General features: G+C 29.8%; 2 protein-coding genes across 5 annotated transcripts; one reads left to right on the top strand and one right to left on the bottom strand.

The window, feature by feature from the left end:
* Positions 1-833: 833 nt before the first annotated feature.
* Positions 834-24,387, bottom strand: LOC148229662 (sodium-dependent neutral amino acid transporter B(0)AT3). Of its 4 annotated transcripts, none has more exons than XM_088198085.1 (8): positions 24,196-24,387; positions 22,972-24,124; positions 6,525-6,754; positions 5,898-6,464; positions 5,156-5,830; positions 4,144-4,505; positions 3,678-3,941; positions 834-3,620 (listed from the first exon to the last, which is right to left on the bottom strand). In XM_088198085.1, the coding sequence occupies exons 3-8, from the start codon at positions 6,651-6,653 to the stop codon at positions 3,434-3,436; spliced, it is 2,184 nt and encodes a 727-aa protein (XP_088054211.1). In that variant the 5' UTR covers positions 6,654-6,754; positions 22,972-24,124; positions 24,196-24,387; the 3' UTR covers positions 834-3,433. The 4 variants fall into 4 exon arrangements, 3 of the variants coding, with proteins under 3 accessions (XP_088054211.1, XP_088054210.1, XP_088054212.1); XM_088198084.1 differs by having other exon boundaries at positions 22,977-24,124; XM_088198086.1 differs by lacking the exons at positions 22,972-24,124; positions 24,196-24,387 and adding an exon at positions 9,417-9,557.
* Positions 15,835-19,144, top strand: LOC148229663 (zinc finger protein 618-like). The gene is made up of 2 exons (XM_088197246.1): positions 15,835-16,074; positions 17,312-19,144. The coding sequence occupies exon 2, from the start codon at positions 17,321-17,323 to the stop codon at positions 19,142-19,144; it is 1,824 nt and encodes a 607-aa protein (XP_088053372.1). The 5' UTR covers positions 15,835-16,074; positions 17,312-17,320.
* Positions 24,388-24,934: the final 547 nt, after the last annotated feature.

Genomic DNA, 24,934 nt, shown 5'->3' with positions numbered 1-24,934 from the left:
TTGGGATAACTAGGCTATGTGTTGCTAGCGATATATTTGGAATTTATAGGTCAGATTTGTAATAAAAATAAATATTAGATGACTGTTGGGGTCAATCGGCAAGAAATTACAGTTTTTCGTCGTCGGAAAATCACAGTCAAGTAAAAAATGTGAAGCAGCTGCATGCACGTAGATGAATGGTTAATGTTTTGGGAGCTATATCATATTTGCAAAAACATTATTTATTTTGTGAAGACTTGTACCCAGTGGTGTGCTGCTAAAATTTTATTAACCGGCTTGCATCTCATTATAATAAGTGCCAGTACTGTAGGGCTAACCCTTGATTTATATTTTAAACTGAGATACATGCTATGTATTTAGTGACTTGATGATAACATAATAGGGATAAGAAAAATAACAATTTATTAGAAAAATAAAAAGATTAACAAATCTTATTTGGACACTTGCTTAGTAGGGTTGCACAGTTGATTTCTGATCTTGATGGTTTTTAAATTTACCGAATTAAAAAATTAGCACCTGAAAATTCTGGGACTCCATTTTAGCAAACCCGATGTTAATCTATTACACGTTTATAATACTATTAGGGATGTATTAAAAACGTATTTTAGGTTGAGTTTTGTAAAAATATTTTGGCTTAGCATAAAAAAATTGGTTTCGATCAAAAATTAAAATGTCAGTGTCGGTTGGTCTCAATATATACTAGTTAACGGTCAAGCTTATAGTAAAGTCAAAAAGCTTATATCTGCCACCAGGTGGTATATAGTTAATGGGGAATTGGTCGGATTAGATCCTGAGTTGGAAAGATTTAAATTACGGCGAATTAAAACACGGTCTGATTAACATGTTTTATTTTATTTTTCTTTACATTAAAACAGACAACAATTTTGAAATGGGATCATTTCTTTTTTATTCTTAATTAGTTAATTTTCGTTGAGGAATAACATCGATATTTCTATTTATAAATGTAATGAGAATCAACAACATCTAAAATATTATGTCTGGACTACACTGCGGTTCTCAGCAGCTTGATAATGACATGTTATTATTTTAACAATGTTTTAATGGATTTGATTGTGCGTTGAGATGTGTTTTAATTAGATATGCATAACCAACTGGTTAATACGAGCCGAACTCAACGTAGTAATTTTTGAAACGTTTTCTGTAAGATATGTTATCAATTATTAAAAGGTTGGATTTTTATGGTCTGAGCGAACGAATTGCACTGAACATAATGATGTATTTATTCTGCAAGTGCTAGGGAGAAAGAATTGCTTATTATTTTTACTAACAACTGTTATTACATGTTCTACTTAGTTTGATCTTTCTCTATGAACTCACATTATATCATAATAGTCTAAAAACTAGTATACTACACAATACGAAGTGTAATCATTGTTTTTATGTGATTTTCATGAATTGGAAGGTATATAAAATAGTACATAATCATGTCTATTTATTTCACCATACTTAAGTATGCTTGAATAAAGACATTTACTTGGGTGTTTTAATTAAAAGCGAACAAAGATACGCTCGCTCGCTCAGGTATTGAAAAGTTGGTAACAAGTAAAATTTACAATTAAAATATGATTCAATAGATCATAAAAACATATTATCTTATATAAAATATATAATTCAAAATATTGAATAATCTGTAATTAATGGTATAGAAAACATTTTAACATCACTATGATTATTTAAACCGATCCATTAAATTTGGTAAACATATCAGAGTAAAAAATAATGTATATCATACTATTACATTATTTCATAATGTATTTCTGATATCTATATCATTCACAGAATTAAAATATAAATATTTTTTGCATTTCATCCTAATTTAAACACTATATATACATATACATTTATTAATGAAATTGACCATTTAATATTTGATACTTTAAAATTTGTGGTATGGCATACTTCATTTATCTCTTTGGTACTCCAAGGGAATTCTGTTCTATACCAAGACTGTTCCAGTCTGCAGACGAGTGCCATAAATGTATATACAATATAATTAGGTATATTAATTTATAACTTCAGACGCTGTTTTCTGTATCGTTAACTGCCACCTAAATTGGTGGTGGTTAACGATCCTGAAACTAATTTCCATGAAGCTACAGCTTAAAATATATTTCAACATGGTAAGTTTCAATATAAAAATGTAATATATTAAAGTGGGTGGATTATATTGAATACAATTTTTAAGTGGTATATATAATACATATATGAAGTTTTTATCAATTTGATTCTAACATGTTTTATAATGATATTTTAACCTTTATGAAAGTTTATTTGTATGGCTTTTATCTTATGAATAAGTTATTGTCATGTAAATTTGGTAATGTTTCCAAAGATCTGTTATATCAAACTACTAGCAATATTCACATTCTTTGAGCGTACATTATCCACATTTTACATATTTACACACATCAACTACTACAAATTTATAATATTAACATATTACATATTGACTAAATAAACAATTTAGATATAATAATCAATACATCATCATCAGGAAGAAAAATAATAATCTTGATGGTATTTTTTAAGCTAGCTAGCTCACAATAACAACTTTTTTATGTGACCTGTTATTTATTTATCTAAACATTTTTATTTAATATAAAATATTATGACCGTTGCTTATGCAATAAATATTTTAAGGCATTTCTTATGAAAACAGTCTTATAAAATAATCGTTTGGATTATTCTATGTTAGTTATTGTCAATTATTTTTTCTTCTCAAAAGTTATTTAATCATATTTCATAATTGCTATTGTTTTATTTTTTTATTTTTCGATATTATCGGTGGGGATTTTTCAGATAAATATATTTAAAAATTAAATAATTACAGAATATTTTAGCACATCGAGGGACCAAGTCTTACCAATAAAGATATGGTTTATTTTATAATATTTTACATACATATGATTTTATTATACGATAAATGGTTTTCTTGCTAATTATTGTCATAGATAATAATGTAATATAAATTATATATAAAAAATAAACGTTTTGATATCACATAAAAATTACATTATTATTAATGTGATTAAAACATTTAGTTTATTATGAATACATAAATATATAGATACATATATAATAATATATTTTTCAATAGATTATTGTCATACAATTATTATGTCGTCTTCAGATTATTGTCGTTATTGTTATAACCGACACAAGAAAATTTTGTGAAATAAAGTTCAGAATAAATAACAAACTTAACATTAAACAGATAATTAAATAATAATTTTAGGACGGAAGAAGCTTCTAGTTTAATACTCTATGATTAGCTTAACAGAAAATAACAAACTAATAGTAGTCCTAAATTATAATTATATTTCACATACCAGCCCATCATGGGATCAACAATTCGTGTAAAATTACGAATACGCATGTATATTACATATAAAATAAATCACCATACAAATATTTAAGTATCTTCTTCATCGTCATCACCTGAAACGCAACAAAGACCCTCCCTACCATCAGGCCTTATACAAAATAATAGCGTCTCAGCTGCAGTCACTTCATGCTCAATGATTCCATGAAACTCTCTTAATTCATCTGCAGGGAACCATGCTTTTTCGTTATCTTCTATAATTGGTCTACCCATATATCTGTAAAAAATATAATTTCTGTATTTGTCCGATAATATATTGTGTTAAAATTCTTACCGAGCAATTGCCACGATTGGAATCCACAAAATAGACGAAAACACAAGTACAATTATGAGTATAATGGCCCAAGTTGGCCAAGCGTGTAACTCAGTCGCTCCTTTTTCACCAACCCATGCCTGATAGCCGCTGCCATCCGTAGCTATTTCAATAAACGACGCCACTAATATACTAATCATAGCCAACGGTGATAAATACTTCCAACAAATTAACCAATATAAACCAGGTCGTTGTCCAGTCATCAGTTCAATATCATCTGCAAACCTGGTTCATAATAAAATTAATATAATTATACATCAGCATAGGGTTGAAGTGAATTAAGTAAAAGGTGTATAAATAAGTTTTAGTTATTTTTTAAATTGGTCAGAACTTGATGAGTGCGCTACACTCTGTTCCAGTCCACAAATAAGAAACTTAAAAATTCGAAAAAATACTAAAAACTTATTTGTACACCTAATATAAATACCTTTTCAAGCCGTATACATAAGAAACGCCTATACATTCAAAGAACGCTATTATTAAAAGTGGAAAGTTGCCACTGTACATATCGAATAGTAAAAATATGTAGCTTCCAGCTCCGTGTGCAAAACCCATCGATAAAATACAACAGGTGAGACTTAGGGCACCGGTTAGATATTCCTTCCTCAAGTTGGGAAACAGTTTCATGTCTACGATGGAAGTGACAACTCCTTCCAGTGTTCCAAACTGTGAATCGATTCCCAACGTAAACAGCATTAAGAAAAACAGCACCGACCAAAACTGAGCTCCGGGAAATTGATTTATTGCCTCAGTGAAAATGATGAAGGCTAAGCCGGTACCTGATGCTGACTGAAAAACGTAATTGCATAATTAGGTTATTTTATTAATTATATTAAAAAAATATTAATTCAATTCTAAATATTTATAAACTACTAAAGATACTGTTGTACTTTATAAAATTAGACCATACAAAATAATTAATTTTATTATTTTCACAATAATGTAGTAATCTAGGAATATATAATATTTATTTTATTTTAAGTGTACACATATCATGGTGATTTTCATATAAATATTAAGCTTAAGAAAAAATACAATTATAATTTAGAGTTGCTTCATGATTTGTTTAATAGTTTTGAAATAATTTTCTTATATTAAGTTCAAGTATCACCACTGTAACAGGTGGATTTTCACATATGTAATTATAATCAATGTAAGGTATGTGATTTTTGTCATTGCCAATGTGAAATGACTAATATTGCTTCTATTATCATGGTATTGCTCATTAAAAAATGTAGTTATATGCGAGCAAATTCTACTTTTCAATTAAAAGTTTATACAATAGATTACTATATGTTTTACTTTATACTATATGGTTAACTATTTAAAAAAAATTAGCTTTCTTTAATTTAAAGTTTATTTTATTACATTAACGTGGTTTAAAATGAAGCTTAATTAATTTTTTTCAGCTATTTATATTATAGAATCTAAACACTTACATTATCAAGTTCCTTTTGTAAATCGCATTCAGGCAAAATTGGCATCATCACCGTCTGCATGTTTCCATTTGGCAATGTGATATTCACGAATGATCCTTCAGCTGGTAGATTGCTCATATCAAAGGAACTGCCCAACACTGACAAAACAGTAGCATTTCTCGTTTCCAAGCACTTATCGTACACCATTGTAGCTTTGAATCCAATTATAGAGAACACAACTATTCCTGCAAACATTGATGTGAAGCAATTGGTCATCGAGACCATGATGGCATCTCTATAGCAATTGTTATTCACGGGATTATAAGATGAAAATGCGATTAGTCCACCAAAAGCCAGACCCAAAGAGAAGAAAATTTGTGTGCCAGCTTCTAACCAAACGACAGGATCTAAAATGGTGTGCCAAGATGGTGTGAAAAGATGCAGTACGCCATCAGACATCCCTTTTAATGTTATGCCCCTGAAGAAGAAGATCACTAGCACCAAATAAGGAAAAGTTGCAGTCACATAAACCACTTTCCCCGATGAAGCTATTCCTTTGATCATGCACATGTAGACAAGAATCCAAGCTACAATCAACGCCAAGGCAATCTTCCAGTTGAAATTTTCAGGCGTGTTGATATCTTCCGATACCATTAACGTTGTGCGGTACCAAAAATATTGAGTTGGTCCGCTAGTCTATAACACAAAACAATTTTTATAAGCATTTAAAAGTTTAATACTAAGAATATAAAATTATACTAACAGTACATTCTGGTTCTTGTATGTAAGATCCATTTTGGAAATACCTCTTCGGGCATTCTGACCACGGTAGCTCCGATTGGAAGCTTTGAGCAAAGTAAAATAGGCACCATGCGATTATAGTATTGTAATAAAGAGCTACGTTGAAGGACACTACAGCACTGCTTATTCCGATTCCGCCCAAATAAGGAGACACTTGATGCCACACACCTATAGCTCCTTTCCTCAAACGTTGACCTATGGCTAATTCCAAATAGAAGATAGGTATGCCTTCAATAGCTAGCATCACAAAGTAAGGAATGAGGAAAGCTCCACCGCCGTTCTTCTGAGCCAAATATGGAAATCTCCAAACGTTTCCCAAACCGACAGCGTATCCAACAGTAGCCAACAAGAACGTTAGCTTACTATCCCAAGACTCTCTATCTTCTTCGGCACATTCAGGTTTAAAGACCCCTTTGCCTTCTCCAGCTTCTAGAGGTTTCGCCAGCGTTGGAGATTGCTGTTGCCTGTTTGGAAACACGTTTTCAGTGTCTTCAAACGCTTCGTTTGTAGCTCCATATTTTATAGAAGCCTAAAATTGTTTATAAGTCATTACAAAGAATAATATAAATAAATTAAACTTTAACCATACATTAGAAGCTCCACTCTCCATGCTCACAAGCCGACCCCTCAATTCCCTCATTTCGAGCCTGTCTATAGATTTTTGCGAGTTGAGATCTCTCGAGCTTTGTCTCCGTACGAAATGTGCAGTATTTGCCATTTTCGGTTATGTAGTATTACTGTGTTTGTTTAAGTTTATAATTGATGTTGTTACTTCCAAGTGGGATATAATTTCCAATATCACATTTGAGTCGAATTCATCTAGAAGGAAGAATAGTTTAAAAATTAGATCCCGTGTATATAACAATAATATCAAAATGTTTTAAAAAATTTTTGGATTTATATGTACATATGTATATACGAATATATGATGTGTGAATTTGTTTTGTGTATGTGTAAACATAAGTACGCACGCCAAGAATGATGAGGTCGTCAAATTAATTTATCGGAGATTTGCTTAGTGCGTGGATTTATAATTGAATTTGTATATATGATATAATACATTTATTAATGTACATAAGTACATATATACAATTGAATGTATGTATGTATTTATATTAACCCTTTGAAGTCATTTATCTACACGTATTGGATATCTGTTTTTTACTGGCAGCTCCTATGTCCATAATGTATGGACATTTTTATTTTTAATAACTTAAAATTATATTATAAATAAAATATTAATTATAAAAAAATTATAAAAAAATATAAATAATATTTAAATTAAATAAATAAGAAAACTGGATAAATAAAGCATATTCTAAATATTTAATTTATTATATAAATATCTCTATATAATTGAATAATAGAAGAATTTACTAAAACAATTCTTATAAATATTAAACTTTTATAATATAATAAGATTATTAATAGTACCTTTCTTGAAATAATATCAATTAAATTCCATTGAATTATAAAAATTAAATTTCAATAAAAAAATTAAATTTCAATTAAAAAAATAAAAGTCTAGTAATACTTGGATAAATAATTATAATTAATTTTTTTTTAAAATAATGTAATACTATTAATATTATAAATATATAATTTAAATTTTAAAGTTAATTCTGACAAAATAAAACTTATTTCATATAATATACACATAGAAAGATATAATACAAATTAAATATTTTTTTCCTTCTTTTTATTATAGTTAATTTTTTAATTAAATATACTCATTCAAAATGGCTTGGACTTGGGGCAAAACTTATTAAAAAAACTTTGGACTACAAAGGGTTAAGGGTAGAGAATCCAATCTCGGGATCCTGAGATTGATGATTTACGATACCTATGACTCCCGGGTTTGGCAACATTAATCCGCAAATATCAGGATTAATTTTTCGTCATTTTACAAAAAAAATGTTTGATGCTTATATAGAATTGTCGTAGAAAAAAAAAATAATAAAGCGAAATATTTATTAAATCCCAATTTATTTGATAATAATATTATCATTATAAAATGTTACCAGTAAGAACCCGTAAAACTATTAGGGAAACAATAAAAACAAAATACGCTACAAATTTTGAGAGCCACTAGAAAGGCCATCTGGGAGATTATTTTAAATCTTTTGGAATCTTTATCAATTAACCAAATGGCGATGAAACAGCAGTTACACGACGCAGTGACAATTTTATATATATGCTATTTAGTATAGTATAAACATATACATATATGTATATAAAAAATATTTTTTTGGTAGTGGAACAGTAGTTTTTGCATTAGTGGAACTTAAAATCTACATTACTCTAAAAATTATAAAAAAACTGAAATTATCTTTCAGTAGAGTTTCATTAAATTTTTATGATATTTTAAAAAATGTATTTTATTTAAACTGATTTTTTGTATGCGCATATGTTGCCATTTTATTTTATAGGAAAAACTTTGAAGTTATTTGTTGCGTTATGAGAATATTTATTTATATTCATCAATTTGACGGAAGGGAGATTTTAATGGTTCTGAGGCCTTGTATTGGTCTCACTCGGTCTAACTTATAGATTACATTTAATTCCATCCATTATTTTTTTTGCTGAGTTGCACTATAGGACCCTAAATAAATATTCATTTCACTCTATCTGAACCAAATTTTACATACATTGTTACTCCTTAAGATAAAAAAGATAAGGGTAGTATTTAAAAATAATATAGTGTTGTATTTTAATAATTTCACGTCTTTACATTATTTATCTACCTATTAAACTGCATAAAAGTCTCATACCTAAATATTTTTTCATTATTATACACAGCATTATTAAGATAATACAATTTGTGAAATATGTTTTGATACGACTAGTGATATACATATTTGTTTTAATGAACATGTATTATGTATATTGTATAGGTTTATAAAATTAAAAAAATCTAAACCGGAACAAAATACTTTTAGGTTGAAGCTATCTTTAAATTACAAGTTATATAAAAATGTGATGTTATAATTATTTATGTTCTTTTTTTGTATATCATAATAGCATTTATGAATATAAAAAAATAACGTAGTGAAATATGTATTTGATAAAAATATTGTGACGAAAGTAATATTTCACTTTTTTATTGTGCTTTTACAACAGTATAAAGGTAATAAAAGTAATGAAGCGGGAGGCTGCGTTCATGGAATGGAGAAATCACATTTAACGCCCTCTCAATTGCACTTATTTTAATATAATAATTATCATACAATAAGTAAAAATCTATATATATATTTATTAATATGTAGGTATGTACAAATATAATTAAAAAAAATATTTATGTTTATTTAATATATCTATTTATTCTAATGATTAAAATACCAATATTAAAATACCAATATTAAAATACATATTATTGTATAAGATTAATATTATGTACTTAATTAAAAATCATTAAAACATGTTGTGTTTGTGTTTTCCACTTTTATTATATAACCATGCTTTCTATCATTGTATCACTTACATTGTGTTAGATTTTCGTCAGTTTTTCACTCATATTTTCACTCACTTTATATTCATGACTATCACAACAGAATTTGTGCCAAACGTGCTTAAAATTATAGTGAATTAAATAAAAAGCGTGCGAACGTGCGTTTGAGGTGCTACGCTGAAAGCTACTGAAAACAGGCTGTACAAATGCCTGAAATCAAAGCGCTCGTCAAAGTATGGGGCGCGTTTCATGATATTTGATTTAATTTATAATTAAAATACTGACGCAAATACATTAGTAAATTATTTTCTATGTACATATATATTTAATTTATTTTTTGTAATTATTGAATTAAATTGTTAATATGGTTCAATTCATATCTGACGATAAACTAATTAATTTTATATTATTATATTTTTGTATTAAATATAAAGATATGTTATATTTAATTATTAGTTTATTATTCAATAGGGGATGAAAAGGTATCGTAATATTCTCCGAACGAGAGAAAAACACTTCTAGCATACAGAAGCAATCGAGACCCGAAAATATCCTAACAATGTAAATAGGGGACTTAACCGAAGCCAACAAACGTTCAAGCAAAAATCGATAGTTGAATTTCTCACTATATAACTGCGGTCTACAATTATTTGTTTATATGAAATTGACATTGGGTAGCAGTTTAAATAAAAAATCAAATATGATACAACATATATTGCATATACGCATTAAAAACGTAATAAACAAAAATTACATTAGTCTATATGCATCGCCGACAAAAGATTTAGAATGTAAATAAACGCATCCCACAATGTCCGTTAGGGCTTTATAAACAAACACAAATATATGACAATGACAGGTGACGACAGTGACAGATGAGCTTACATTGTTGCCAAATCTCTACATGCTTAAACTCCGACTGTTACGCAAATATTGTAATAAGATGGATGATGGAAATAAATAAATCTAATCGCATTACCAAAATCTTCGTAGTTAGGCAAGCACAGATATCTCCTCTATTTTGACCAAGCGTATAAAAGCGCATATCATTAACTTTCATCAGCACTTCCATTCGGAATTTGCTTCCTACAAGAACCAAGCGGAGTGCTTATAAACTTAGTCGATTCATCTGAAAAATCGCAATCGCAATCTAATAGCATCAATACTTATAAATAACTAGTAATATTTTTTGCCTAAAAAAGACGAGCGATTTTATTGGATAGGCTGTCAGAAACACACGTGGTACCGGAAGCGGAGGCGGTTGTGGGAGTACGTAACGCGCAACATTGATAAACCTAGAAACGTCGTTAACTACAGCGTGTATGTTAAAAATGTTAGGGGCGAAAGCCAATTTTTAGCAAAGTAGTTAAAAAAATACTTTTCGACAATTATAAGAGACTGAGAGCGTGATAAGATATATCTGAAATAATCATTTTTTAAATTCCCTATAATTTTGCCAGGCTCCAGGGATAGCAACAGTTTCGAGCCACGTCAGTAAGTTGATCTTGGGTCGTCATTCAGAGTAGATACGACAGTGCACTCCCCTTTTTATTGACCTGACGCCAGGGTTTCTTTAAGCCTTCAGCTTGCCATGTTACATCACTGTCAAATTTATGTCCCTCTTGAAATAATAAATATAAATAACTTATAACTTATAAAAATTTGCGACGCACGACTGTTTTTGAGATAATAAAGGATGGGATTTTCTAACATTTTGTTTCTTTCAACGAACGAATTCTGCGAATTCCGTCACAGTAAACACAACCACAAACATTCTATTCACAAATGTTTTTCAAAAGCATTTAATTTTTTTTGTTAAAAAGAAGCATCTCATTGTCTCGCATTTAGAAATAAAATAAAGGCGCATTTTAGAGCGGCACTAAGTAAGAGAAAAAACGACTACCGGTGTTGCGCAAGTATTTAAATTGTTTCATTCTAATTGAGATAGTATAAACAAATATTTTTCGTATAGTTGAAAATCGGGCAAATAATTTGAACAATCATGTATTCGAATATTCGTTTGAGAACCCTAGTGTGAATTGTAAAAATACCTTATAATAATATTCGCTGTCATCGTTGATTTAAATCAAAAAGGTGTTATTTTAATATAAGATTCTTTAAAATTGAAACTTAAAGTTTGAACATCACCGTATTACGTCACAGTCAATGAATAGTCGCTCTTCGTCTAATATTTCGATTTTGAATGAAGCTCGCCGGCGACCACTCTCAAGCATCCAGAAAATAATTCCCTCTCGTTTCTCGATAATAATTTATTAAAGGCAGAAAGAGAGTCACAAAAAACTTTGTGGTATAAATAACAAAATGGAGTTTCGGAAATGAGATAAGATCATAGAAACCAAAAAACAAATCGCGACAAAAGAGCCTTTCTCCAAAACAATAGACGTATTTAAAATAAGCTGACTCAACTTTTTCTAGCACATAAATTTGTATTTAGTGTCACAAAAGGATTTTTATGTTATCCTTCGTCACGGCAGTGTAATCGTTACACTTTATTTATAACCCTATTTATTCGAAAATAGAGTAAACACATTAAGCCCTTTATGCTTTGAACAATTTGCTTAATATGAATTGTGTACTTTTACAAATTTACTTTTAAATATGGTCACAAAGAACAATATACGATTCTTAAAAAAAATGTACGTAAATAATTTTTCCTTGGTATGTATATTTATATTTACGTAACATTGTTCATATGTGGGCACACATGTATATTATATATGTATTTACATACAATAGGTATGAGAAAAATCAATTCATCGCAAAAGCTCAGACGTTATTCGATATAAAATTTGGAATCCTTTCGTGTTCAAAGGTGACATGATAACTTATTATTCTGGGACATTCAATATAACAATATATTATATTATAGGCCGGAATAGCGCAGTCCGTAACGTCTCAGACGAGTAATGCTGAAGTTGCGGGTTCGAGCCCCAGCGACAGCTATTATTAAAAATGTGACTCCAGCTGCAAAATGAGTATAAATTATAATACACATAATAATTTATAATTAATAATATACATAGATGTCACCGATTACCAAACTTTCAGTATGGTGGTGTTAAATAATACTTAATTGTAGATATTCATTAAGCCTGACAGACTTGCCCGGTTGGTACAGATTTATCCCGTTATAACGCATTGGGCTTTACGCTTGTCAGGTTATAATGGAAGATTTAAAATAATAATAATATTAAGAAAATTAATTTTAATGCAAAATATCAACTGTTATATGGTATGATTTTTTACAACAAACCAGAATATATAATGTTTTTTTATATGAGAATACTGTAACTGCTTTACTCATTTTTAGCAAAAATAAATTGTGTTTCAGTTTTGCCCATATTATTAATAGGAGAGGGCTAAATAAAAAAACATGCCTAAAAGAAGGAGACGAGAAAAACAAAATGAACTAACTGTATGTACTATTTACATCAGTACATTATATTAAAGTAATTAAATTAAATAGCAATGTATTTTACTAAGCACTTACTTACTCAGATCCATGGTAAAGTTCAAAAAACTTTTAAAATTTTTTAAGAATATTTACATAAAAACCTCTATTCGCCATGCGTTTGCCTACGATGACGAAATCTGAAGCCTGACCCAAAAAATGTTCAACTAGAATCCTTTTAGCGTAAGATCCTAATAAAGGTATCAAATTATATTCATAAAAATAGCGACGGGACATATAAAAATATGAGATAGAAAATCTGTTTATGTAGTATAATATTTTAATAGCTATAATAATTCATATAAATATGATACAACGTTATAAGACACAAAATGGAAGAACAATTATCATAATAGGAGGGGACAACTAAGAAAAAGTTGGGATCTTTATCCGAACTAAGTTCTGAATAAACGCAAGATACTAAAATGTATATATATATATATATAGCACCTTTAATGGTGGGCTATTTCTAAACATTAAATGAAAGATCTTTTAATAGATTTCATTATACTCGTAAATACATTTTCCATTTGTAATACTGTCAATGGTCACTGGATGTATAGTATATATATATTTATTAAATTGAGTTTAGTAAATAATGACATGATTATTAAGCTAAATATATAACCAATGTTCAAATAAGTATTTAATTGCTATTAAATAACACAGAAGGAACTCATAAAATGAGTCATAAATCGCAATCGTGCAAAATACGACAGTTTTCTAGTTAATTACATATAATATATAATAAGTGGCATTGTCTGAAATAGTCTTTCGAAAACATCGCTAAACGATTTATTTCATTATCTAATGTTACAAATTGGTATTCCTAAGCTACGTAAATCAATGAACTTATCCTAACAATGAAAAATGCTTTTGAATGATCTGAAATGGAATAAAAACACTTAAGTGTATAAGAATTGAAAGTGAAAATATCACAAATATTTTTACCTTCGGTTTGTTCAACGCTCTCATATTTTTACAATATAAAATGTCAAATATTTTATGATGTCTAAAGTTATTTCAGAAATTCCATTCTTACTCTTTAAGAACGAACCCTTGACCTAGACCCGGTTTGAATAATGAAAAACCGAGACCCACTTTTCTCGGGGAAGAAAGAGGCATTAAAAATATTTTTATATATACATATATACTGCGTCTTTTTAGTATTAATTAAATATGTAGGAAAGATATCATCAACGGGTGATAACATAATAATTATATTGTAGCAATTACTAATTAACGAAAACTAGAACATTCCGTATAAGCCAGTTCCGGTCAAAAATGTGCTTCGGCTTAGGTTTTGGTTTATCAAAATCATAGCTTTATTTCTAAACATTAAATGAAAGATCTTTTAATATGTTTTATTATACTCGTAAATACATTTTTCATTTGTATTACTATCAATGGTCACTGGATGTGTAGTAAAAACATATATTTTGAATTAGGTAATAGTAAATAATGATATGAATTTTATTATTAAGTGTATGTATGTATGCGTGTATATGTATATATTTAAAAAAAAAACTTAATGTATTTCATGCTTTTAACCATCATGACGCATTAGGTTAACCTATCCCGTCACGATGGTATTAATTTTAATAAATAAATTTATAAATATTCACGTGAATATTATAGAATAAAATATATGTAAATACTCCATAATATTATTCAACTTTAATATCCTAGGCCGATAAAACTACATATGTTAATATTTTATAATAAGCATAATTTATTCACCGCTTCTGCTTTCAAGTTGCTAAGATATCATTTTCAGCAAATAACATGTACGAATTTGAATAAAAAAAAATTCCGCTACTACCGGTATTACAAAATGAATTTTGACCTAATACCGGTATCACCGGTATTGCAAACTCTAATCTTCACCATTTGAGTAGTACCGCCGTACATGTACGGCGGTCGATCTTTCCCTGTTTTGAGGTATCCCAGATAGTTATATATTTACATATAATATTATTGTTGTATATTTACATATACAACTGAAGAAATCATAAATAAAAAAACATTATAATTATATAATGTTTTTTTTAATTTAAATTATTGTGAAGGTTTAAATTAAGAAGTTCAAAATAAATTAACATAACAAAAAATATTTTATATTAATTTTATAAGAATATTGATAGCTTCTGTATTGATATAAAAAATCCACAAAAGCCAAATAATATATAATAAATATATAAAATAAATTACCAAAATTGAATAATAGAAGACTATGAAAATAAATTATTAAAACATATTAAAACAAAAAAGCAGTAAAACAGATAGAATAACTGTTTTTTATTATTATTTACTATAAATGCAATATTAAATAATAATAAATAAATAACAACAGAAATAATCATGGAAATAAAAGTAAAATTAGCTCACTACCATGTGTAGTGAGTTAACAAATTAACAAATGTTTATAAATTAACTCATTACTCAAAAGGTTAACGAACCAGAAAACGATGAAAAGATCAATTTTTATTACATTAGGTTGAATTTGTAAAATCGTAGTAGAGGTTCAAGTTGTTATTCATTTTGGAATATTATCAGTATTAACTTTTAATAGAGAAAAAATACAAAATTAGATGCAAACAAAAAAAACACGTAAGTTTTGATAAATCAGCAGAATAAAATGAATAACATTACATTAGTGGAATCCTTTGCCATCTTATCATATTTAAATATTTGATCCACGACTTATGATCAACTCTCAAAAAAGGTTCTCCTTCACTGTCTAGGACCGTATATAGATATAGACCAATCTGAGTATGGTCATATTCTGCATTTATAATGTTATAAAACTATACTTTCTATCGTTTTAAAAAAAATCTGTATTAAAACTAAATTATATATCCAGATGTGGATGGTCGATATCTACAAATGTATACGAAAAAATACAATTGCAAAATGATAAAAAATATAACGGTTAAAGATTTGATTTAAAGAGCGCATGCGCCAATGGTTGTGCGGGCTGCGGCGTGACCCGGCTGTCGGCTGGGCGTGAGCTTCGTCTCGGACCCCGCTCGTGCGTGATCGTGAGCGCTCGGTAACGTCGCACGGCCATATTTATTCGGATCACTCGTGTCGCGTACATCGCACGGGCTAAAAAACGACACGGCCGGGCTCTGTCTAAATATTTTTAACATTCGCAGCAGGCTCGTGCTAGTGGGCCACGTTTTGCGGCGCTTCGTTACTGTTTCATGAACTGGATCGGTAAGATTCCTTTTTAAATAACTCGCAATTTTTATCGTGCGTGAGCGTGAGTGGTTTGCACGTCTATGTGTATGCGTCATGTTTTTTGAGAGATTTATTTTAATTAATTATTATCATATTCGTGTTATTGCAGTACTGCATTTATTATATAACACTTAATATCTGTCTAACATATATTGACATTATTAATAAAAAATCATATTATTGCAATTTTTCTATGAAAAATTTCATGATCTATTATATTTTACTTTCGTCTTCGAAGTTAAATATGACTAGGGATTTTCTTCTTAGCTCTATATTATTTTCTTTTATAACGCGCAACGCGACGCTTCGGATATTGCTTTCAATATATTTAGACTTTAATAAATTTCACCCCTGGTTTTTAAATCTACATATGTATAAAATAATATATAAAAATGCATTTAACATGAGAATGATCTGGAAAAGTCTTTTTTATTACGCTAATGCAATACTGTACGAGAAATTTTGTTTTGCAATTTAACAAAATTTAAATAACTCTTATTTTTTTCAAAATTAGGTTAGGTTATTTTTTTCAAAATTAATGTCTTTAACATGCCTTGTACAATTCTAATAAGAAATTAGGGAATCCAATCCTGAAGCAAAATTATTTCTAAAACCAGATACAATTTACCTGATGTTTAGTGTTTTTTTGTGTAATGCCAATTTTTCAGGCAGTAATTAATATATTAAAAATAAATGTCGCATAGAAAATTTTTCAGAATCATTCAAATTCTTCAGCACATTTTTTTTTTTTTTTTATATTGTTATTTACGTTCTTTTTTATTGTTTTTTTGTTTCGTAATTTAGCATCTGCTAACTTGTTTCGTTATTAACGTTTTTTAGAATACAAGTCTGGTAATTTAAAGAGTTTTTTTTCTGTAGTATAATTAATTAATTTTCACCCAAAAGTGGATTTATTTTTATTAAAATATTAATACATATTTAATTTAAAAATGAGTCTCTTTTTGTGTTTATTAAACATAACCATAAAATATTCATAAATATATATATAATACATATACGTGAAGTATGTGAAGATATATTGTGGTTGTGTTATATAATGGAGTCTCAAGTTGTTTGTTACAATCCCCTTGATTTGAGAGCCTGTCTTGAACTAGTAACTAACTAAGATTGATGTTAATATAATAATTATATTATATATGTTCAAGTTATTTTTATTTTTAATGTATTAAAATTTGTTGTGTAAAAATTACAGATTGCTGAGATGATGGAAGTAAAAGAAGAAATTGAAGAGAAATCCGACTTAGAAGACGACGATGGTGTTTACGAATCGCAAAACATCTTTCTGTCGAAGGTGGAAATCGAAGAGAAAATACATGGCGGTGTGTTCGATCGCGATTTAGTTTTCAGCCAAAACGAGAAATACAAAAGTGGAGTTTGGGAAAAGTTTCTAGTGATATTTTATAAGGGAGTCAAACAAACTTACGTCAAGTGCAAGTGGTGCAATTCTGTTCTTAGCTACAGGAGTAAAACGGGCACGGCTAGTTTATTGAGACACAAATGCGAATCGAAGAAGATCAAGGGGAAAATAACATCGGAGCCGGTGACTAAAGAATCGTTGGTTATCAGAAAACAAGAATTAGCATTAAAGCAATTGTATTTTAAAACAAAAGATTATTACTTTTCGGATTACGTCGAAGGGGTAGGATTTAAGGAGTTGGCGCAGTGCCTAATTAATTTGGGGGCAGATTATGGCAAATTGAGCGTTAACGACGTACTGGCTTCAAACAAATATTTGCTCGAGACGCTCATGCCACAAAAGTTGTTGGAAATAAAAGAAACTATTAGGAAATTGATAATTGAAAATGATTTGGCTTTAGCGGTGAACACGTGGTCTGATGAATTTGGGAAGAAATTCATTATTCTTTCCGGGAGAATAATCAATAGCGATTTTAAACTCGAATCGTTTCTTTTGGGAATCAAAGCTATTTCGAATGGCGATAAAAACATTAACGATTACTTATTGGATATTTTAAAAGAATATGTACCAAACGCTGATCATAAAATAAATCATAGTATTATAGTGATAGACGATGATCTGAAAATGATAGGAAATTTTAATTCTAATAATATAGTCCCTTGTTCTGTTTATAATATCGATAAGGTTGTTATGTGTATATTTGAAGGAATTTCAGATGATATTTCGCCTGTTCTGACAGCAATTAGAGACATAGCTGTGCAACTCAAAACATCTGGTTTCGAATGTAAACTCACGCCTGAAACCACATTGAACAATTCATATGCAATGTTGGAGATCTATCGGGAAATTAGCGCAAACCCAGAATTTCAGAAATTGCAATTATCATACGTCAATATTAATTTAGTCAACTCTATTTATGATTTTTTGCAAATGTTTTATCAATGTTACGTAAATTTAAAATCAGATTTTAATTTAACAATCAACGACGTTTGCCTATGGAAAAAGAAACTTCAAAATCATTGTATAGCATCAGATCAAGATCCAAAAACTATTATAAAAATAAAAGTTAAAGCATTGGATGCTTTAAATGTGCATTTTAAAATTGCCGATGTTCACAAGGTGGCCGTGATTCTAAATCCTAACTTTAAGAGCTTAAAGTTTTTTAACTTGGCTGAAAAAACGGAGGTGTATGACATTGTGCAAAAGTATATAGATCGATCGAAGCCAGACAATGGAGGCGAGGTAGTCGGAGAAAAATCTGAGCGTAGCCCTATATCGACCGAGCCAGACAAGGCTATATATTTCAGTGAGCTTATGGACGTTTCGAATATAGATAATGGTGGTCAGGAAACGACCGATGAAGAGCTTTATAGGTACGTTAATTTAAAATGGAAGGTCTATAATGACGACGTGCTTTCTTTCTGGAGGAACAGTTCAGACTTTCCAAATTTACGGAAATTAGTCAATAAAGTGTTGAATGTGCCAGCTTGCTCACAAAATAAGAGTGCTGTATTTGACTATAAGGAAGTCGCGAGAAAAAGTGGATTTACAAATAACGACTATCATTCGCTTTGGTTTTTTAATAAAAATGTACATATTTTATCATAAAAATATATTAAAATAATTATAATACATATTGTTTTTTTTCTATACCTAATGATTTCGGTTAAACTTATTTTAGTCAATTTATTAAAATATGTATAAAAATATTAATTAATAAATCTGTATTTGGGTATACTCTCACTCTCCTAAATACTACATATAATATTTTTTTAACAAAAAAAAAATGATCGAATAACACAATATAACACATGAAAAATTATCTTGAATGTACTGACCGATTTTTATTATTTTGTGATCAAATCGTCAATAAGGATGGAATAGCTTAGTCAAAAGTATTTTTCATATAAATATTTTTTTTATTTCTTTAGAAATAACAGTTTATGATATTTAAAATATTTAATGGGCCTCACTCTGTGTATGCACCTACATTGTAAGTGTGATATTCATGAGCGAATATGCGTGAAACGATCCTTCAGTAGCGATTAAAGCCTCAAAGCAGGGTATTAACTTTGTGTAAAAGTCTATCACGTTTATTCGCATTCAAATATACAAATAAGACATATAATCGTATTTCATGGTTTAAAATTTTACTTCTACGCAGAAATTTGCCTCAACGAGTTGAATAATAATATATCCTTGCGGATAATATTCCTTTTTGCGCTGGTTGTAACAATGCTTACGGATCTTGCGAAGTTTTGATTAACAAAGTTGAGCCTCGTTTGAAAACTGTTGTGAAATTATATTCGCGATTGTTGTACAAAAAAGTGACGTCAAAGCGATAAAATTTGCCGAAGTACAATCATTTGAAGCGTTCAGGATAACACGTATTTAATTCGGAAGCCATAGAATATTTCTACAATGGCTGAATAAGTATTACTATTGGCTCTTGCCTTTAATATGATATATTTAATGAATTTGAGGCTCTGATAAACAAAAGTAAAATATCTTAAGATACTTATTTCGGTCCATCCAAAATAACCTTCACGTGGGTATGGTTGATAATAATATGGTTACAATTTTTAATAAATTGTTTTTAAGCTAAGTAAATTTTTTTAATATTTGGTGTGATTGCTTAACAGGGCGGTACGGTTGATTTGGCGTAGTGTGAGTCCGGTTGAATTCTCGTATATTCCAAGTTGAAAACGAAGTGAAAGGTTTGTTTTCAAGTTCCGGATTAAAGTGATGTCAGAAGTAATAAAGTATAGTAGCCTTATGGCTTATATACCATTGAGGAATGTGAAGGGTACAAGTCCTTTTCAATCCTCTATCATATTACCAATGAAGAGGATTCGGGGTGGAACTAGAATATTTTTTTTGTCTAGTACACACATATCTTATTAGGTATTATGGGCCATTGGGCCATATGGGCAACCGCCTTGGGCCCCGCACATATTGTTTTTAGCGTTTTTATTTAGAAGTTTTTTCTAAGAAGTCAAAAATCCACGCCAAAAGCAATAAAATCGTGACGGCGACGACACGATTTTATTGCTTTTGACGTGAATTTTTGCCTTCTGAAAAGTGATAATTGCTTTTTGCACTCTCCTATTGACCAAAATTCGGTTTAAATATACTTCGATCATTACTTTAAAAATAAAAATCGTGCCATCACCATCCTAGCACTCTACCAACATACACATTTATTTTTGAATTAACAAGTTTTATTCATATGTGTTTTGATTGGATGTATCAAAACTGATATAAATATATAATTACTAAGTAGATGCTCTTAGTACCATATAAATTATTTGAAACGTTTCATATAAATGTAAATCAGCCCATAGTATAGGTTAATTGTCAGGGGTTTACAAGTTATTTCAGTCCTCAAACGTAATTCAATCGCAAACGACAAGGTCTGACCGTAAATCCTTTAACGTGTCGATTAGGGATAATTGGGTTATTGGAGCAACCCGAAAAAATAAATTCGACATGTTCAGCGGTGCCAAAACGGTGTGGGACACCAGAATCCAGGGTAAAAATATTACTGGGTGCACCTGTTGAGGCAGCCTCTGTGTAGTGTGAATCAATACATCTTACGCCGGCGCTCTGGCACCCAACCCCCCCATTGGAGCGTCATGCCACATTGGTTTCTAAGCTTTCGCGGGAAGGGATGCTGGGGGTTGATATTATCCGGAGAGACCACCCTTAACTCTATTATTATCTTGTTGCACCATCGTTCTCTAAACCCAATGATTGAGTCATTTATTTTACTAAAATAAAACTATAAAATAATTTTATCGATTAATAGCGTTCTCTCTTTTTTTAAATTTTAAAAACATACTAAAATACTTTAAAATTAAGATAACAAAATAACTGTATAGAGACATCTATTGCTATAATAGCAATAATAATATAGTCAAACTATATTAGCGAATACTCGAACCAAATTATATTATATATAAATTATTAATGTAAAAGGCAAATTCGAATTCTGTTTGTATTTTATGTAAAATATCGATTTTAGAACTAATTTTAATCGTTTCAATGCCGCGCGAGACTTTTTCTCTCTCTCAAAAAACTATTATTTAAGCTAAGAAAAAATATTACAAACCGTGTTCGGTTTATAGTCATCTATGAAAAAGCATTAATAATTATAAAAATTGTTAGAAGCTGGTGTTATTGAGAACTGGTAGGACTAGGTTTCTATCTCGTCATCATCAAGGTCTAGCCGGCAGCGTCCCCGCCGGCTATTCGGTTGTTTTATTAATAGCCATGCGCTACAATATAATTTGATAATGTACACGTGAGTACAAAAAAATGAATTTATTAAAAAATATCCAATTGTTTAATTTATTTTTTAAAAAGTTTAATTTGAAATGAAAAAGGTTTAATTTGATTTGTATAAGGTTTAGTTTGAAATAAAAAACCTGTATCACGTGGAGTACTTTTTTCTCAAATGTGTTCAGCAAGTGTTCGACAACCCTAGTACCCAGCTATCCGAACAATATGACACCAGATCAATGTTTCGTATATGGTATCCTCAACTTTAATTGACTTATCAAACTGAAATGACTTAATTTCTAAAACTATTGTTATTGCTCGTTATTAAGGAATATAAAGCTATTGACATAAGAATATAAATTCATTCAATTTAATATTTGCAAGATAATGTTTCCGTTGAGTTATAAACGGGGGTGTATTTTGTTTATTGAAATATGTTTAAACAAAATTTAAGTGTAGTATTCTTTAGAACAATTGCAATTTCATAAAACCATACTTATGTCCTCCGCACACAGGGCAATTGTTTTGCAACTCGAGTTGCCAAACAATTGAGGATGCAACTATTTGGTGACCATGCCCACGTACGGGAGTGTGGGTCCGCACACGAGTCGACTAAAACCAAACCGATTTCAAATCAATTAACAACGGGTTGCATGCGATTGTTTTTCCTAGTCACAAAACAGTTGCATTGCATGATTGCACGTCTCTTCACAAAAAGTTCAAGAAATAAGTGAAGCGGTCAAGTCGTAGATTGTTGCTTACGCTTCAAAATAACGTTTACGGCAGTGCCGGTCGATGATTTGTATTAGGACGTTTGTACAGCCAACTGTACAAAGTGGCCCTTACGAAACCTTTCAGTATTTGTGACGTAGTGTTTGACGGTCAACCTTTGTTTACGTAGTGATAAACCCTTCTAGTAGCAGAACGTTTGTTCAGCGAACTGTACAGTGGCCCTTATGAAACCTTTCAGTATTTGTGACGTAGTGTTTACGGTGAACCTATTTTTACGTGGCTAAACCCTTCTAGTAATCGTCAGTATTTGTCTCGAGCGTGTGTCCTGGAGATGGTTGCTCAGACTGGAGGCGAGGTGTAAAACCGAGTTCAAAAGAGAGTTTTGTAATTTTGAATTTGGATCAAAATAATAAAAATCTTACCTCACCGTTATTAATATTCTTTCTTCTGCAGTCACACATTCCCTTATATTTGTCCATCTTCTTTATGGAAGAAGTAAGCGTCCTCAACAATTCCAGTTAAGAATCTTTGGTATATTCTATAGAATGCTATAAACTTTCTGTCTGTTTGATTCAGTTGTTCTGCTGCTACAAACAGATTTGACTTGATATTTCTCTGTATTTAAGGATGACACTAATATTCTCTTCTTTATGCTCTTCGTACTCTGCGGTACTGATAATAGCCAATTGTCTTCTTCATCTGAACTACTACTTGACATTTTGCGAAAAACAGCTTTGTGACTACAAACTTGGAGAGAACTTAGCTCCGAACTATCCAGAATCAGTTACATTCGTGTGTGGTGTGAGGTTTTATTTTGATTGCAAACTGGTTGTGTGTGTGACTAGTATGCATCGAAATTTGCAACTCGAGTTGCAAAACAGTTGCCCCGTGTGCGGAAAGCCTTAAGGCCAGAAATTGTGAAGCTATCAATCAATAAACATCCATGTGTATATATTTTCAAGCAGTTGTCGCCGGAGTTGCATCGTATTATATAATATTTGTTCACTTTGTTGTAGTTCTAGCAGCAGGTATATGAATTCAAGCATTGATAAAAGAATCTCCAATACAACTCATAGTAATGAAATTGATCAGTTGTTTCAATAAATTAAAAGTCAATTAAATTAAAATATTATTTATTACTATTTGAACAGTAATTTAGTATTCGCCAATATTTCTCTCATTCTTTTGTCAGTCGTCTTATCAATTGCAAATAATTCTTCTTCGAAATTTATGTTTTGAGAATAGTAATCTAATATATTTCTGAACTGCAAACAAATTGAGGAACTAATAACAGCGATGTCAACAAAATATTCAGCTAGTTTTGCAATAGGAGGTTGACTGTCAGTTCCGGTTACTATAGAATTGATATAGTAGTCATTGTTCTCATAATCTAGGCTTACAGCGAGATTTGTAAGCTTCGGTATTTCTTCTGCCAAAATATTTTGACTCTTAGTAATGTCCACATTAATATTTTGCATTGATTCGAATACTTTCAATTTTTCGCGGTGTAAATTGATCAATATGGAATCTATCAACTTGTGTAACATTGCCATTTCATTGTTTGCATTAATATCTCTACAAAAATATTTAAAAATAAATAAATCCATGAAATATGATTAAATAATATGGTTTTCTAGGAATATTACCTAATATTGTTACATCTTGCCAATAAACTGGCAAAGTAACGACATTTTTCTTTAACTTCGTTTAAACAACGTATATAAGTAACATAAAAATCTCTGAAGCTTACAAAGAAGGTTTTTAAACGTAAATTTAGGTGTTCTTCGTGCATTGTTGAGATGCTAACGTCACACATAAGAAGTGCCTGTTTTAGTGTTGCCATTCGTAAAAATATTAATTTCCAAATTACATTTTTCTTTCAAAGATTACATTTTAATTAATTATTGTAAATAAACAGTACACTATATTTCTTAATTATGTGTCTTTATTGTTTCATAGCGCTTTATATTATTTTCATGTTTACAAATGTGTATAAATAATATAATACTTTAAAGTGAAAATAAAAAACTTTAGTGATTATAATTTTAGAAAAAATATTAAAAAAATAAACTTCAAAAAATTTATGACAGTTTATAAATTATAACAAAAATTTGAATTGAAAAAAAGTCAAAATTTTCTTGTCAATTTAAATATTTGAACAAAAATAACGTTAAAAACATTTTTTTAGTGCAAATTTTAAAACAAAAATAACGGGCAAAATAAATTTGTTAAACTTTTGGCGACGGAAATTGATGGGTGGCAATTAGACACAGATTGAGCCGTTATACAAGTGAAAAAACAAGGATCAGCAGGCCGGATCCGCAACCGGCCGTTGCGAGCCCGCCCAGGGTTGTCACACCAGAAAAAACCGTTACACCCGTGATA

The sequence above is a fragment of the Plectrocnemia conspersa genome, unplaced genomic scaffold, assembly GCF_051122295.1.
Source record: "Plectrocnemia conspersa isolate PC_06_02 unplaced genomic scaffold, ASM5112229v1 ptg000011l, whole genome shotgun sequence".
Classification (NCBI taxonomy): Eukaryota; Metazoa; Arthropoda; class Insecta; order Trichoptera; family Polycentropodidae; genus Plectrocnemia; species Plectrocnemia conspersa.
Note: the sequence above shows the minus strand (reverse complement) of the source record. Positions and strands in the feature narration are given on the sequence as shown.